The sequence below is a fragment of the Otolemur garnettii genome, unplaced genomic scaffold (assembly GCF_000181295.1).
Source record: "Otolemur garnettii isolate 467f Iridium unplaced genomic scaffold, OtoGar3 scaffold00123, whole genome shotgun sequence".
Lineage (NCBI taxonomy): Eukaryota > Metazoa > Chordata > Mammalia > Primates > Galagidae > Otolemur > Otolemur garnettii.
Window position 1 is genome coordinate 410,211 of NW_003852518.1, and position 16,283 is coordinate 426,493.

At 49.5% G+C, this 16,283-nt stretch overlaps 1 protein-coding gene across 4 annotated transcripts in view; it reads left to right on the forward strand.

The window, feature by feature from the left end:
- COBL (cordon-bleu WH2 repeat protein) overlaps positions 1 to 16,283 on the forward strand; it is a 314,424-nt gene that overhangs the window by 290,891 nt on the left and 7,250 nt on the right. For all 4 annotated transcript variants that reach the window (XM_023517890.1, XM_023517892.1, XM_012810060.2 and 1 more), the window contains 4 exons: positions 5,095 to 5,189; positions 6,426 to 8,275; positions 9,033 to 9,152; positions 10,239 to 10,481. In XM_023517890.1, the coding sequence (XP_023373658.1) occupies positions 5,095 to 5,189; positions 6,426 to 8,275; positions 9,033 to 9,152; positions 10,239 to 10,481 (2,308 nt within the window). The remainder of the gene's footprint in view (positions 1 to 5,094; positions 5,190 to 6,425; positions 8,276 to 9,032; positions 9,153 to 10,238; positions 10,482 to 16,283) is intronic.

Here is a 16,283-nt window from a genome sequence, read left to right on the forward strand (position 1 = left end):
AGGGGTTGTTCCAAACTGAATGTCTTATCAATGTAAAATATGTCCTGAGTCTGGTACAAGAGAATAATTTTTATATTAATTATATGTAGAAATAACTAAAGCTAAATATGATTATTTGATTTATACAAATTTTACCTATTTTTTTTTTACTTTTTAAAAACGTGACCATAAGATTTTAAATTATATATGAGGCTCATATTACACTGGGTACCATTGTTCCACAACTCTAAATCTTTACACAGGCACATTTACAAACCGAGTGGAGGCCGAGGATGCATAGCACACGTGACTGTCATCAACTGCATGCTTCCCCAGGCTTCTGGCTATAGTTTATCAAGGAATCATTCTGAAATTGCAGGGGCTGATTAGGTGGTTACTAGCATCGAATTTCTACCTAAAATCAACCTCTTTTTCTTCCTTTTTTTTCATTGATTCTACCACTACCATTATAAAAATTAAACTGTCCTAGCTTCATCGTAAAGATAAAATGACCTAATGTGTGCTGAACTCGTCTTACAAATTTCAGTTGAGTCAGAGTCAGCCCTTCCTCTCTTGCTTTTTCATAGCCAACAACTTTCCACTTGTGCTGGAAGCTGAGAAGTGGGGTGAAGCCCAGCACCCAGGCATGCCCAGCAGGTGGGCCGCCCCCAACCCCAAGCATCGCAGGGCACTGGACTCCAGGAGGTCTGGGCAGACTCTGGTCTGAAATGTGCCAGTGCTGTGTTTGTCTCTGATAGTTTATGTGGCAGTGGCCTGAACATTATCACGTTCTCTGCAGAGTCACCGGCTCCATGTGAGAAGGTAGCTCTGGTGATATTCACTCTGCACATGTCAGCTGGAGATCGCAATGTCTGCCTGTGTTTGTTTGCTTTTTATTGTCTTGGTCTTAAGCCCAAACAAACTGTCAGTTATCGATAAGAAACATGTCTAAGAAGTGGGATGTGTTGGGGGTGGGGCTACAGCCCTGGAGAGAGACATCTGTGCACGCCTACTTTACACCCACAGAGCACATGCTTCTTGTGGACGGTCGAGTCTTCTGGGTACAGACCTAGGGCTCTCCTGCTAAGCCCACAGGGAACTGTCCTTCTAACTCAGGGACAAAGTGCATAAATCTGGTGGTTTTGCAAAAAGAGAAGAATGTCTATAATCCAACACCTTTTGGAGGGAAGCAGATGGAAACTAATGAGGAAAGAAAAGCAAGTATCTCTAAACCTCTTTCCCTGATAGCTTCCACTGGAAAGTAAAATCAATATGTTGCCCTTGGCTTTGGCTTTGGCTAGATAATCCATTCATGCAAACATCTGGGACGCAGAACATAGCCCCATGTTGCATCGGGAGAAGAGCAACTGCAGAAGCCATTTACAGGCTTCACTTCTTGCCACCCTCAGAGATAATTAGGAGCTTGGTGGCTTCCCAAGAAACACCACACAAGGACCTGGGCTGCTATGATGGGACCCTCCCTTGCTCCTCAACGCACCTGAGGCCAGGGGCTCCTAGCATTGTGTCCACTCTCTCCTCCTGGGCAGGCAGGGCCCTGAGAAGCCAGCCCCACCCTGGAGTGCCAGGGAGCAAGGCCAGGGGAGGGCAGAGCCTACAACAGAAGCTGAAGGGCGGGAGAGGACGGGTAGGAGGGAGTAGGACCGAGTACAGGACAGTATGGGTCCCAGACTTGAGAAAGCTGGCCTGGACTAGAGGACGGGGGAAACCAGCTAAGAAGCAGCCTCAAGCCCCCAGGACTGGACTCCTGCTGTGTACTACAGGGCAGTTGAGGTCTGGGTCCAGTAGGAGGAAGATTTGGACAGGCTGGCACAGGTCAGACTTTGCCACTGCCGTTCCATTACCTTTGTCAGGCTGACCCCATGCACTGGAGCCACCAAGGCATGTGACAGCAACATTAAGTACATGCTGTGCATGCACTGTGAGAAAAATGTAGACTCCTTTGCAAAAAATAATTCGTAGAAACCAGAGGACAAAAATATTCTTTTAAATTTTGATTATTAAAAATTTGCTTTATCAGGTTGGTGCCTGTAGCTCAGCAGCTAAGATGCTGGCCATATACACCAGGGCTGGCAGTTCAAACCCAGGCCAGGGTAGCCAAACAACAATGACAACTATAAAAAAAAAGAAAACAGGGAGTTGTGGGGGGCGCCTGTAGTTCCTGCTACTTGGGAGGCAGAGGCAAGAGAATCGCTTAAGCCCTAGAGTTTGAGGTTGCTGTGAGCTGTTAGGCTGCGGCACTCTACCAAGGGCAACATAGACTGTGCCTCAAAAAAAAAAAAAATTCACTTTATCATTCAAGCTATTTTGTACTAAAATACCATTCTAAAGAAAAAGGATAAAATGCTCTTACCCTGGTTTATCTTCTGCAAGAAAATCACACTGGCTGGTTTGCTGTCTGGATTTCTTTTCTTTTCTTTTTCTTTTTTTCCTAAAGAAACATTTTGGAGGCTGGTAGCCTTAGTAACTCTCTCTCTCTCTCTCTCTATTTTTTTTTTAATTTTAAGTTACTGTGAGGGTACAGACAACCAGGTCACAATACCTGGATTTATTAAGGAGAGTCCCACACCCAAAAGGTATGTCATACACCTTCTGTCTGGATTTCGGTCTCACCCTTGCCTTTCCTTTAAGGATTTGCTATTTGTATATCATCAGAATAATCCTATACATGTGCGTTGACTTCCTCATGCAACTTGCCCACTTAAACATTGCTTTGTGTTTCTGTGTAACATTTGTGACACCATAGACACCGATTTTTATGCCCTTTGACTTTCACACTGTAACTTGTAGAGTCCTTTACATGAACACAATGACACTTTTGTGTTTATATTTTTCCTTGTTTTGGATTACTTCCTAAAAGCAAATTATTAAAAGAGAGATTGATGGGCCAACGTTCTTACAAAGATAAAGTGACTTTTATCTACTTCTTGGTGTGTTTTCACACTATCTTCCAGTTAAAACCAGAAGTAGCAAGTGTGGGTGACACAGACTTACCTCCTCTTCATCAGCTTGGTGGGATTTGTTTTTTTTCCTGGTTTAACATTTACAAAATGGTAGAATCAGTGGAACTTTTGTCTTACATATATTTTTAAGCTTTTATTGATATTGTGTTCAGTGTCTCATAGAGTGATGTGTTCTTGCATACTTTGAAGTAAAAATACTTACATGATTTTCTTTGGCTGAGATTTTTAAGCCTCTTAAACTAAGAGTAAGCATTTAAAGAGCATTTCCCATTTCAAATTGTTATTTTATATAACAGCTTCCATTTTTTTCTGCCATATGTTTTATTAAGTACATAAATTTAAGTGTATTTAAACCATCACATTTCATGAAAGAGAAAAACACTTTAGTAAAGTGCATTCAGATAATTAAAGTCCTTGGCAAAAGCAGAAGAGAGACATCCGAGCGCCTCTTGTGGTCCTTATTAATCGGTCCACATGCACACACATCTCCAGCCAGAGGCCTTTGTCTGGGTTGTCAGAGGACATTAGCTGAGACTAATCTGGAAGCCACTTCCTGGCTCCCAAATGGACATAGTCACCAAGCAAGAAAGACTCATTTATCAGAATAAAAACTTTGCTACGTGAGGATTGTACAAAGCTTATTTCATGCATCATTATCTGGGCCTGATTAGCAATGATGGAGATTGGTCCTCAATTTGAACAATCAGTGGAAAACAAAGTTGAAAACAAACCTTCAGCTTTCACTGAAGATAGACAATTGCCATAGACATGTCTCTATGTTTTCTGCACAATAGGAAAACAGAGGCAAGAGCCCTTGCAAAGACAGCTTTCAAATTGTTTTGGCAGCAGTTGTCTCACAGTTCCCATTGTTCCCATGACACAAATCAGGCAAGATTTGACCAGGCAGGTCAGCGTCCTGCTGGACACCCCGTGCCGCAGGGGCCACGTGTGCCTCTTGGCCTCAGTTGTGGCTGGTCCTCCTCGAGCTCAGAAGCAGACAAACTTGGGTTCAGATGCCAGTGTGGCCTGGGCAGCTCTGCCAATTTCTCTGAGAAGTTTCCTCTCTGTACAAGGACAATAGCAATACCACTAGACAAGTTGCCTGTGAGAATTGTAATGAGATCACTTGTGCAAAAGAGCCCTGTCCAGGGCCTGGCCGGACAGTCTTCTTCTGGGAGCTTCCTCCTGTGGGGTCTGAGAGGAGCCCTCCGGATGTGCACAGGGCCGAGAGTGGGTGAGGTTGCTGCATTTCTGTGGTGTGATGTTTGCTGTCACCATCCCCCTGTCTTTTTGTTCCCAGTTAAGGATCCCAGGGAGCACAGCTCTGCAGGTGGCATGATTAGCCCCCCCCCAAGGCACTGTCCCCTCTATCACCCACAGCAAGGATTAAGTCAAAAGTAAAGCTATAGAACAGGGACAGACTGGAGAATCTGTAAGAGCCCTTTATTGCAGAAGAGTGAAGCATCTCTCCTTTTCTGAACCTAGCAGGGCGGGTCACTGCTAGGGAGGGCATTGGTGGAGCCTGAGCTTATCAAGTGGGTAAGACCTCTGAGAACACTCTCCACACAGCCCTGCACGCCTCTCCCCAAGGGCGTCCTCTGTCCGTCGTCTCTGGGCTCTAGGGGCACTGCATGCAAACTCCCTGTGTGCTCGGGAACAGCCTGGCTGTGCACTGTCCCGGGGTGAGGTGGCCAGCCTCTGGACATGTGTGTGTGGGTGAGCTTAGCCTCTGCATGGCCTCACTCCTTCTTGCCAGGTGAAGGTGCCGGTAACCCGGTGTACTGTAATGTGGACCCACAAGCATGTCCTATGTTCTCATAAACTTGTCTCTGTGCAGTGGGATTCAAACTCACACTCAGAGCTTCAGAGTGAATGATAGCTGTGTTTGGTTTGAGTGTTGCCAACACTTGGGGGCCCCATACGCACCAATCATACACACTCCCCTTATGCACACATACCACGCACGTGCACACACTGTGTCTCAGGAGTTCTGAGGACAGCAGTGGTCCAGTGAGTATGTGACTGCTGGAATTTTAATGTATGCCATTTCATGCACAGATACTTCTGAAAATGAGTACATTAAATCAATAATCAGAGAAGTGAGTGTTCTGCTTTTCTTTTTGGTTTTCCCTAGAACTGAAAAGGCTGCCACTGCCTCAAAGGATGATGAAGACCTGTTCACCGGACAGTTCCATGAAACCCTTGCAGAGCTGGACGGGGACCTGGAAGGTAAGAGCCTTGAGCTACTGCTTTGGTGTCATGCTGTGTGACAGTAGATGCCATAGCATCTACATGTGTGTGACTATGCGCATAGTCTTCAGAAGGAGACACGGCTTGGTTTGAATAAGCCTGGACTCAAGGGCCGAGCTCTCTGGTGACCTTGGTTCCCACTGGCTTCTCATTCTGGCCTCAGCAGAAACATGGAAATGTGTAGACAGCTGCTTACAACGTGCTCCGAATATTAATTTTGTGCACTAAAAAGCACTGCACACATTCTAGGGGAACAAAGGATGGCACCAAGTAAGCAGGTTTCCTTATTCACACTTGCCCCTCTTTCCTTGCTAACCACTGGCCTGTCTCGCAATGAGAGGTGCTTCCCTTTACCCACAGTGCACACATCGTAACGCAGCGTCCATGGCACTGCTATCCTGCAGACATACTGTGAGGACATAATATAGAAGGCCAAGGCAGATGCAAACATTTCAGTTAACAATGAGAGGGTCTCTCAGACAAAGGAGTTATGTTCTCTGAGGCATACATTGAAAATAAACTAGAAAATAGATATTTGTCATCCATAAAGCAAAACAGAAAGGAGGCAGAGGAAGAAGAAACAGACTATAAAACTGATCAGTAGTTTTGTCTGACTCACTTTTCAGTTTCCTGTCCCCAGACTATGTGGCTGGCAGAGCTGAGAAATCTGGATCGGCCTGCCTGTGTCCCCCAGGCTCTGACCGCACAGCCTCATCCTCAGTCAGCACTCAGAAGCACCGTGGTAATTCCCAGGCACTCAGGACTTAGTCATCCGCCTCCTTAGGGAGTTGAGGCTGGAGGAGGTGGTGCTGTGTTTCTGGTGGGCCTGAGTCCTGGAGGTCAAAACCCAAAATTCACTTTCATATTCCTTTGTTGAGAAGTTTTCCAGAGGCTTGGATCCAGAAATCTATTTCTTAAATGGAGAACATTGGCCAAATTTTGTAACTTGATCCCTTACCTTGAAACACTATGGCTCTGAAGAATTCCTGTGTTGAGTGATGAAAGTTGAGATCCTGGCCCCAGGCATGTTATGTAGATTAAAACCAAAATACCATTCTAAAATGTTATTAGGAGGAGACTCTAAAACGCATGTAAACAACTTAGTCCGGGGTATCCTCCGGGAGATCAAAGTCAGGGCTGCAATTAGAGTGGGTAATTGGCAGGGAACCCAGCAGACACAGCCAGTCTCTCACTGGTGTTTGTCCTTCTTTGCAGAAATGGAAGAGAATTATGAGACAGACACCAGCTCTCTGACCAGCTCCACGCCTGGCATATCCAGCCTCTGCTCACAAGATGCCATGAGCCCCAAAAGTGACATAGACACCATCCCAGTAACATTCATCGGGGAGGTTTCAGATGATCCTGTGGATTTGGGGTCTTTTTCCAATAAAAACAACAATGCTGGTTCTTCTGACACAGAGGATCCTGTGGGCAGGAGAGCCCATCTGGTACCACCTCAGGCTGAGCCCAGCCAGCGCCATGGGACAAGGGAGGACACAGCTGCCCGCTGCCCTCCCTCTCACGATGTTGGAAGAGGAGCACATTCAGGCTCATCCACCACCTGCATGGACAGGAACTCGATGGAAATGGGGCCCAAGGTGACTGTTTTTGCTTCGGATACTCACAAAGAAGATCTTGCAGACACAAAGAGGCGAGACCCTTGGCGTGGCTGTCCCTCCAGGGAGAAGACACAGGCTGTGGAGAAGGCCAACACCCAGTCCAGGAATGAAAAGGGGGACAGGGACAAAGGTGCTGTCTCGGCACCCCCATCCTGGTGTCAGCGAGGCCAAAACCCAGCTGGTAGTTACGGCCTTAAGTATGGCCTCACAACTTATAAAATTGTTCCTCCAAAGTCAGAGATGAGGTGTTACGACAGAGGTGTGTCCCTCTCCACAGGCGCCATTGAGATCGACGAGCTGGGGAACCTGGTGAGCCCCCCGGTCAGCAGAACCATCGCCCTGCCGTCAGCCAGTCTTGAAGCAGAAACTCAACCCATTGAGACAGTAAAGGAGTTCTGGAGGCGCAGCTCTGTGGAGAAGCCCTCGGCCCGTGGGCCTCCCATCACCCCCACCCCTGCCAGGACGCAGCAGGTAGAGACTGAGCCCTATGCAGACCCCACACCGGCACCAACCCCACACCTGTCTGCCCACCAAGAGAGTGGAGGTCACCTGGAGGAAGGGAGCAGTTGGCCGCCTATGGCAGTCGCCTCTCACTCAAAAGTGCCGACAGCCCACGCCACAGAAATCTCATTTCTCAAGCCTCACAGAAGGACGTCCAGCCAGTATGTGGCCTCTGCTATTGCCAAGAGGATAGGACTCCCGAAGGCCTACCCCAATATGGTGGGGTATGATCATGCCCAGAAGGGTTATGTAGGCAGGACGCCCACGCCGACCGGACAGCCTCTTGGTGGGAAGGGCAGTATGGCCTCCAGCCTGCATTCGGAGACACAAGGACGCAACAACAGTGCACAGCAGCCCTGCACCACCCATCCCAATAGCCATGGGGAGGAGCCAGCAGTGGGAGCCCATCCTGGAGGGGAGGTCAGCGGCCCACGTGGAAAGCTGTCTACTCAGGACTGTCCTGCTGGCGTCCACAAAAGCTCTAATTTCCCACTGTTCACATCTTCCCAGAGGGGTCATGTTTCTGTGGGACAAAGCTGTGGTTTCAGTGGAAAGCAAAGCACAGTGAACCAGGAGACGGGCTCAGCATGTGACCCTAAATGTCCCCTGAACAGGACAGACCCACACCCTGCACACTCAGCAGACGCTCGGGCCCCAGGCAGAGTGCTGGTGAATGGCTCTACGTGGACCCCTGGCAGCAGCAAACCTCCTCACTCTCCCGAAGAGTCTGGCACCAACAGCCACGTTATTCTAGAAAAAGAGGAAAAGCCCAGTTTGTTCTCTATAGATGGACATGGAGCAGAAAGTACTTTGTCGTCCAGCATTTTTGGGCCAAAGAAAAAATTCAGACCTGTTGTCCAGAGGCCAGTCCCAAAAGACACATCCCTGCACACCTCCCTGATGGAAGCCATCCACTCCGCAGGCGGGAAGGACAGACTCCGCAAGGTGAACACGGTGGCCTCTGGGGCCCCCTTCCTTCCGGGAGGTCTGGTCAGGCCTTCCACGCCTCTCCACTCAGGTACTCTGGTCCCAGACTCTTAGAATAGGATCAGATGGGACAAGGATAACAAGGGGTCGACACAGGGTCCATCTCAACTGGACCCTCTCTCAGTGCCTGCATTCAGCCTGGCACCCCTGTGGGGAAGATGTCAGCCAATATTGCCCATCCACTGGGCCAGAAGAGTGGAGAGGCCGGGGTGTGGGGCTGTGCGGGCACTGGTCCCGGCACAGTGGAGTGGGCGTGTAAGGCGTGCAGGCGGCCTCTCCTTCCCCGTGCGCTTGTGCTGTCATTCTTCAGTAGCATGAGAGCGCTTCATGACACTCCTCCCACTTAACACATTGCCACTGTTGTCTCATTTAAATGCTGCACCAACACTGATGACAAGCAGACAGTTCCTGCCTTTTACACATGGGGAAACTGAATCACAGTAGTGTAAAGGGCCCCATCCAAGGCCACACACTAGTTAATAGGGAGCCCAGATTCTCATCCAGGTCTGCAAGACTTAAGCTCACATATCAGCTCTGGAAAACCAAGGGGACTAATAGGGATGATCCCACACAAATAACCTTGGTACTGGTACATGCCTCTTGACAGCCAAGGACTTAGGCCTTAACCGCTGTGAATCGCTTTCCTTTTGAGCTGTTCAGCATTAGCATCTCTCCATTTTCCGCATGAAATGTCTTCACACTATTAATATTCCAGACTTCAGAGCACGCCTTGGAGGGACGGCCGAAGAAGCCATCCTATGTAGAGGCAGAGAGTGAGCGGTCCGCGCTGCTGGCAGCCATCCGCGGGCACAGCGGGGCCTGCAGCCTGAGGAAGGTAAGAGGAGGAGATTGTTGGAGGCTGCAGGACACCCATCCCAGCCCCTCTCCCTGGGACCTGGGTGGGTGCTGTACAAGGTTCTGTTACTCTGGGTGTGGGGTAGAGCATCTTAACACCTGCTGTCCCAGCCTGCCTGCAGAGGAGAAGTGAGTGTGCCCATCATGCTCCCACTCCATTCTGGAGGTGCGATTCCCTCCTGAACCTAGAACTGGGCATTTCAGCAGAGTCACTGAACACCCAGTGGGCTTCTAGCCCTAGACAGTCGGACAAGCAGAATGTAACCAGCTGCACACATGCTGGATTGAAGCCCCCGTGTGAATAGTACTGGTTTCCACACACCCTCGGGAGCCAGAGTGGACGGAAGTAGAGGCAAAGTGCAGCTGCCACAGAGATTGAGGAACAAGGCTCCCACATTCCTCACTAGGATTTGAGTATATGTTCTGCCCTCAGCAGCTGGTCGAATGTGCGTGTCCAGCCTCAGTTTCTATCCTCACATGCCAGAAAAGTTGCAAGATCAGAGAGTTCTCAGTAAGGCGGGCTGCCAAATTCAGGTCCCTGTGATCAGGGTTTGTCTCCTCCAATAGCTCAGCCATGGAGTAGACAAACTTCCCAGGCTTGTTGCAAAAGAACTGTTATGTCCAAGGGTAAGATAATCAGCTGTGCACTGCCATCTCAGAAAGGCGCTTTGGGGACATTATAACTGCCTTAGTCTTCAGGGTGCCATACAGAATTCTGTAGATAGGGTGGCATATAATGAATATAAATTTATTTCTCAGTTCTGGAGGCTGGAAGCCCAAGCTCAGGGCACCAGCAAGTGTGGTGTCCCGTGAGGTCATGCCTTCCAGTTTGTGGACAGCACCTTCTCTCTGAGCCCTTACAGGGTGGAAGGGACAGGGAGCCTCTGGGTCCTTTTTGTTGTGTGTTGTAAGGGCACTAATCCCATCTGTGAGGGCTCCACCCTCAGGATCTAATCACCTCCCCAAGTACAATCTTGCCCATTACTTTGGGTATCAGGACTGCATGTGTGTTTTGGGAGGGGTGAGCATTCCTGCTGAAGCAGCCATTTAACTGTCACCTTGGTAGGTGTCATCCTTCGCTGCTGAGGAGCTCCGAAGCTTCCGAAATGCCACGCTGTCTGCACAGAGCACGGAAAATCCTCAGCAAAAAGAGGATGTGCCCCCTTCACCCCCACCAGCCTCCCAGGCTCTGTCCACATCTAGGACGGCTTCCAGGTTCAGCACGGGCACCCTCGGCAACCCAGTGGACGCCAGGCAAGCCTTGATGGACGCCATCCGCTCTGGCACAGGGGCCGCAAGATTGAGAAAGGTGATGGTGCCTGTGCGTGGGGGCCAGAGGGCTGTGGGAGCACCAGGCAGTGCAGCTCAGATCCAGGAGCGCACCTGCCCATGATGAGAGCAGGGCAGTCGAGTGGGGTGCGATGGGATGGGGTGAGGGAGCTGATGGCACTGCGTCCCTCACATGTGCCAGGGGCACATGCAGGTTCCGTTCTGCAGGTGACAAAGTCAGCCTCGGCATGGTAGGTGCCCACCAGCTCCTGGGTGACAGAAGGGGAATCTGAGCCAGGCACCTGCAGCTGTGCTGTGCCAGGGACCTCATGGACAATCCATGCAGCACATGCCGCAGACACAGGCCCTGGCTTTCTGTCCGTCTCTCCCCCGTGCATGTTGCCAGGCCACTTGTGAGCCTGAGTCCCGCGGCAGAGCCAGCACTTCTGGTTCCTTCTGTGCGGTGGCCTGGCTCAGGCCTGGTCCCTGAATGTGGAGAATCTGTGCCCCCTGCAGTGGAATCCCTATGTTAAAGGACATTTGGGCCCAGTGTCTTCTGAGACTTAGTTAAGCTCTAGCGCGACTCAGTGGGTGACCCAGCCCTCTGTTGTTGTGGGTTTGGGGAGCTAAGCTAGTGATGGGGAGGTAGGGAAAGCCTGCTTTCTGACAGGTTGTTTCCAGCCCCCTAGAACTTGCCTTGGTGTGGGGGTGAAGTATACACAGCTTTGAGTGTGGCTCTGAGCAGAGACCCGAGGCATCACCCAGGGCCAGCCAGTCGTCCAATGCACGCCCTGCCCCAATGGAGGGACATGACTGACTATCCTTAGCCACAGAGGAGGGAGGGTGGCAAGTGTCACAAGGTCACCGTGGGGTACAATTAAAATGTATTGAAGGCTTTTGACGTTATTTATACTGTGGTATTTTTGTGGAATGTATGTGTTGATGAATTTATGTACTTAGGTACAATGAGGGGAAAAGGAGGAAATTGGGGTGAATGGCTCAAAAGCATCCTAAAAGCACAGATCTGATGAAGGTGGCTGTGTCCCTGTGGTTCCGGAGTGTCCTCTGTGCCCCAAACATGGGGCAGTAGCAAATTTCAAGGGCTAGATGGCTCAAAGTCTTTCTGGAGACATCACAAGCAATATGGTCCCCCATCAGCTTCACAGCCTGGTGGGTCCCCAGGCATATTTCTGAGTCTAACACTGTATGTCAGTGTGAAGTCTGCAGAACACCTGCGTCCTGGGTCAGAGTTTTCAGGGGTCTGGGCCTACAAAGGTGCAGCCTTCACAGGTTTGCTCTGTAGCTTCGCAGGAAGGTTGTTGACATGGTCTTTCCCTTCAGCCGCTGCTGCATTTGAAGGGCACTGAATGGAATTCTGTGAAGGCCAAGACCGCACTCCCTGCACATTGCTCTGCGGACTTTGTCCCACAGCCGTTTCCTGGATTCGTGGATCTTTTTCCTCTCTCCTCTTTGCCTGGTGGGGCTTAAGGCTTGCTACTAAGGATTTCTTCCTCTAGAATTGCCTTCCTCTGCTTTCTTGAAGGAAAAAACAAAAATTTGGGAATAGTCTTAGAGAACCGAGGAAGGTATCCTAGGGAAGGAAGGTGGGAAGAGGCACGCAGGCAGTGGGGACAGGGCCGTGCTGATGGGGAGGCAGTGCCCGGGACGTGTGCGTGCTTGCAGGAAAGGTCACCATAGCCATAAAGTGCTGGCCGGGACAGGAGCCTGGGCTTGTGTTTCCAACACAGTCTCAGCTTTCTGTCAGCAGCTTCAAATGGGCCTCAGAAGCCCAAATTTTGATTGTTTTTTTGGATTAGTTGTGACCTGCCTTACCCATCCTGGAAAAGTTCCAGGCCACACATATTTATATGATATTTCTGAAATCTTGGTGTCCCAAACTATTTTTACAAGATGCTACGGGGTTGAGACATGTGTCCTGAGTAACGAGGGTGAGCCCAACATTGGAGACCATGTTCCCATAACTCTTAACTATTCTCCTTTGCCGAGTGACCCCCTGCTTGCATGCTTTATCACAGAATCACATATACCTACTGAAGAAAGTGTGACCCAGGAGGCCAGGCACTGAGTGGTCTCCTTGCCCCTCAGCCTCTCTCAGGGATGTGCAGGTGCAGCTGGGCTGACGTGGCCTCACGTGTAACCGATGATTCATTCTCTTGGAGGTGTTGGCCTGCCTTCATTTCCTAGTGGCCTGCTTTGTCTGCTTACTTGGGTTGAGCAGTGGACCTGTGGCATTGGGGAAACTTTTGCAATTCAGGCAATAAATTATAATTTTTCTAACCAGCTTCGTCAGATGATACTTCTCTGCTATGCGTGGACATGGAGGTTTATGCTGTCTTTGTAGAAATAAACTTTGGTGGATTTTGTAGCATCTGAACATCAAATTATGTAATCTTTGCTTCTTATTATTTCTTTAACTTCCTTTCACTTCTTGGACTTTTAGAGCTGTGCTACTCTTGAGGAATGCAATAAATGTAGGGGCTCTGGGACCCCTGCAGTGTGGGTTGGATTCCCTGTAGACGCTCAGCACATGAAGAATTTCCTCAGTCTTGGGGATCCCCAAGGCTGTTGTGAGGGCTGCAAGGTGGGGGGCCACAGGCCACCTCTTCTCTGACCTATACAGCTCCCTCCTTTTACTGGGGTGCCTGGTTATTCTGCAGAGGTTTTCCAGGACACAGCGTTTCCAGTTCTAAAAACCAGGACAGTGCAGGCAGACCGGGGTGGTTGCTGGCCCCACCTGTAACCTGCACACATGGTAAGAGTTATGGGGACACTGTGCCCTTGGTGTTGGCCGTGGTGCTGCCGGTGAGGACACACAAAAGGGCATGTGATACAGAGCAGTGAGCACCTTAGCAGTGGCTTTGCTGCTTTTGAGGCAATTCCTATTTCATCTGCCTTCTGCTTTCATCATGCCATCTCTGCCTCAATGTCTGTGGCTGTCAGAGAAGCTTCCAGCTCCAAATAAGGGCATTTGTAGCTCTGCTGTGCCTCCCCCAGAACCTCCACTCCCTCGGACCCCCGCACAGACCCACTCAACTCTTTCCCGCTCAGCCCCGCAGTCCCATCACTGGTGGGACTGCACTGACCACCATTGTTGATCTGTTCTGGACGATGCATTATTTCAGAGTTCGTGGAGTGTGTGCCAAGCCCCTATTCAGGCACATCCCCAGGCTTCCTCCTGCAGGCACTTCCTGGGAACTGAGGGGCCCAGGCAACCCAGGAGCCACATGCAATGGGAAATTGGCTAAAGCTGGAAAGCATGCTTGCTGCCACCATCCTGTTCTTCCTATTGGCTTCACATCCTCAGAAAGCCTCAGGCAGCCCCAGTCACAGCATCACATAATTCTTCCTTCATTGTGCATTGTGCATTGTGCATTGTGATTTCTCTCACCACTGTTGTGATTTTGCCCAATGCCTGCCTCCCTTTCCATACCTCCAGGTCATGAGTCTTGCCCACCATATCACTAGCACCTCACAGGGTTCCCCAGCGCAGCATGGGTGTTCCAGGGTGGTTTATTGGAAGAAGAGGTGGGGAGAGAGCACATGCAAACCCAGGCTGTGTGTGTGTACTGCACACCCAGCGCACCTGCAGGCCCACTGCCTCAGTGTCCGTGTACACATTAGTGCATCTCTTCTCTTTCATGATCATTATAAAGTTTTGCAAAGACTTTAAGGTAGAAACCCACCTTCCTTTCTCTTTGAAAATAAGATGGGATTTTATACATTTTCAGGCTTTCACCATGGGCCCCGTGCTGTTCTGCAGAGCTGACTCCCATGAGCTCTTCAGTGTCTGGGAGCAAATTTGTCTAGGCTGGAAGAGAGGAACTTAAAAAGAGAATGGTGGTGCTTTCATACAATTTCTTTGCTTCCCCCAAACACCATTTCCCTATCACCACTGTACATTTTACCTTTTTCCATATGAAGATTATTTTTCTTGGCAGGCAAGGAAGCAGATTCAAACTTGAACATTTTTACGGCTTTCTGTGCTGGCCTTAAACTGCAAGCCTTGTTCCTTCCTTGATTTTTCCTTTTGTCCAACAAAAATAAAAAGAGGATCTTTAGGAAGCCTGACCCTTCGATATGCCGGGGGACCTCCTGGTGTGACACTTCCAAGTTGTGACCTGTGGCTTGTCCTCCATGGACAAGTATCCACCCTCCTCCCTGTTAGGTCACACCCATCCTGGTACGCTGAGAATGGCAACAGAACTATCCCTTTCCTCAGTCTGGATGTCAGGCTTAGCAGCGTGGCTCTTCAGGCTGGCATTCCTGGTGTCAGGGTAGGTCTGTGCTGCTGTGGGGCTTGGTGGCATCACCAAGTTCTTTTTGTTGAGTCATTGCCTGGCCAGATCTTTTCAGGGCTCTCCTTTTGCAATTTCCTTTTTTATGTCAAATTTCAGGAGTATTCCTTTCCCCTCTTTCTTAGATTACTGAGACCTAGATTCAGCTGCCCTGTTGGCATTGATGGTAAGCATGCCCTCCAGTGTTTAGCATGGCCACCAGCACAGGGGGCCTCTGGCACTGACCCCCAGTTGCCAGGCCCTTCCTCATCAGGGCCATTACTGTGAGGGCAGAAGATGCTTGGCCCCTCTCTTATTCACTGTCTAATCTTTCATCTCCCCCACCAGCCCACACTCCTGCTTATCCCTGGGTACCCTGAGAGGTTTGCCCCAGTAGCTCATAACAGCATCTGAAAAGAGACCTACCCCAGTATGCTGGGTTTTAGGGGAGCCAAGGGTTCCCAAGCAGTTGAATGTCCCATCCCCAGACCTTCATCAGAGCCATTATTAAGCCCAGCCACTGGCTGAGCCGGTGAAGCCATATGGGAAGCACACTGCAAGCCCCACACTCCACTGAGCATGCACAGAGGGGTTCTTAGCTGCTCCCTTGGAAACTGCCCTGTGAGCACCATCATGCCCATTTCACAGGAAGTAGGGGCCAGAGGGAGGAGCAGCTCTCCAGGCCCACCCAGCTGGGATACAGACCTGTATGCCAGAGTGTGGACTCATAACTGTTACGCACATGTTATTGTTTTAAATCCAGGTGGATTTGTGGTTTCTTTTGTCAGAAATTCAAAGGCACCTGAAGGGTTTGCTAGGAAGTCCAGCTACGCCTCACAAGCGTCTCTTGCTCTGACTCTGATAAATTCAGTTTAAAAGCAAAACCCATTTTGTCACTCTTGTTTTTATAAAGGACTTTTCCATCATTTTTAATGAAAAATTTCAAAAATAATGAAAAGTTGATAGTGAAAAGGGTACAGTAAACATCTTTAACATCTACCACCGAGAAGAATTTATAATAACTTCTTGTTACACCTGTTTGATCCCATATCTGCTGGACCCATCTTTGCCCACACACGCAAAGCTGTATTTCCTACATTTTTGAAGTACATTTTAAGCATTAATATACTTTACTCTTAAGTAATTTATATGCATGTTACTAGAGTTTAATATTTTTGTAGTTGATTCTGAGATAAATTTATAGACAGTGAAATACATACATCCTAAGGATGCCATTGATAAGTTCAGAACCCTAATAGGTCTCAGCCCCAGGGAGTTTGCATTTGGTTTTGGACAAGTATGAGGGGAAGGATGAAACTGAAGCAGAAATAGTTCCATAAGGGCTCCAGCTTTCAGGGCACAGGGTGTACGTGCATGCTTGTTGCATGGCTGCCCTCACCACCCACGTGGTGGCAGGTGGGGTGGTTGGTGAAGGGGGAGTCTGGGCAGAGGGAGAAGTTAGAAGACGCCCTCCTCACCCAGAGCAGTGGACGTGGACCCATCAATGCTGCTGAGTCTGGGCAGAGAGAAGTTAGAAGACGCCCTCC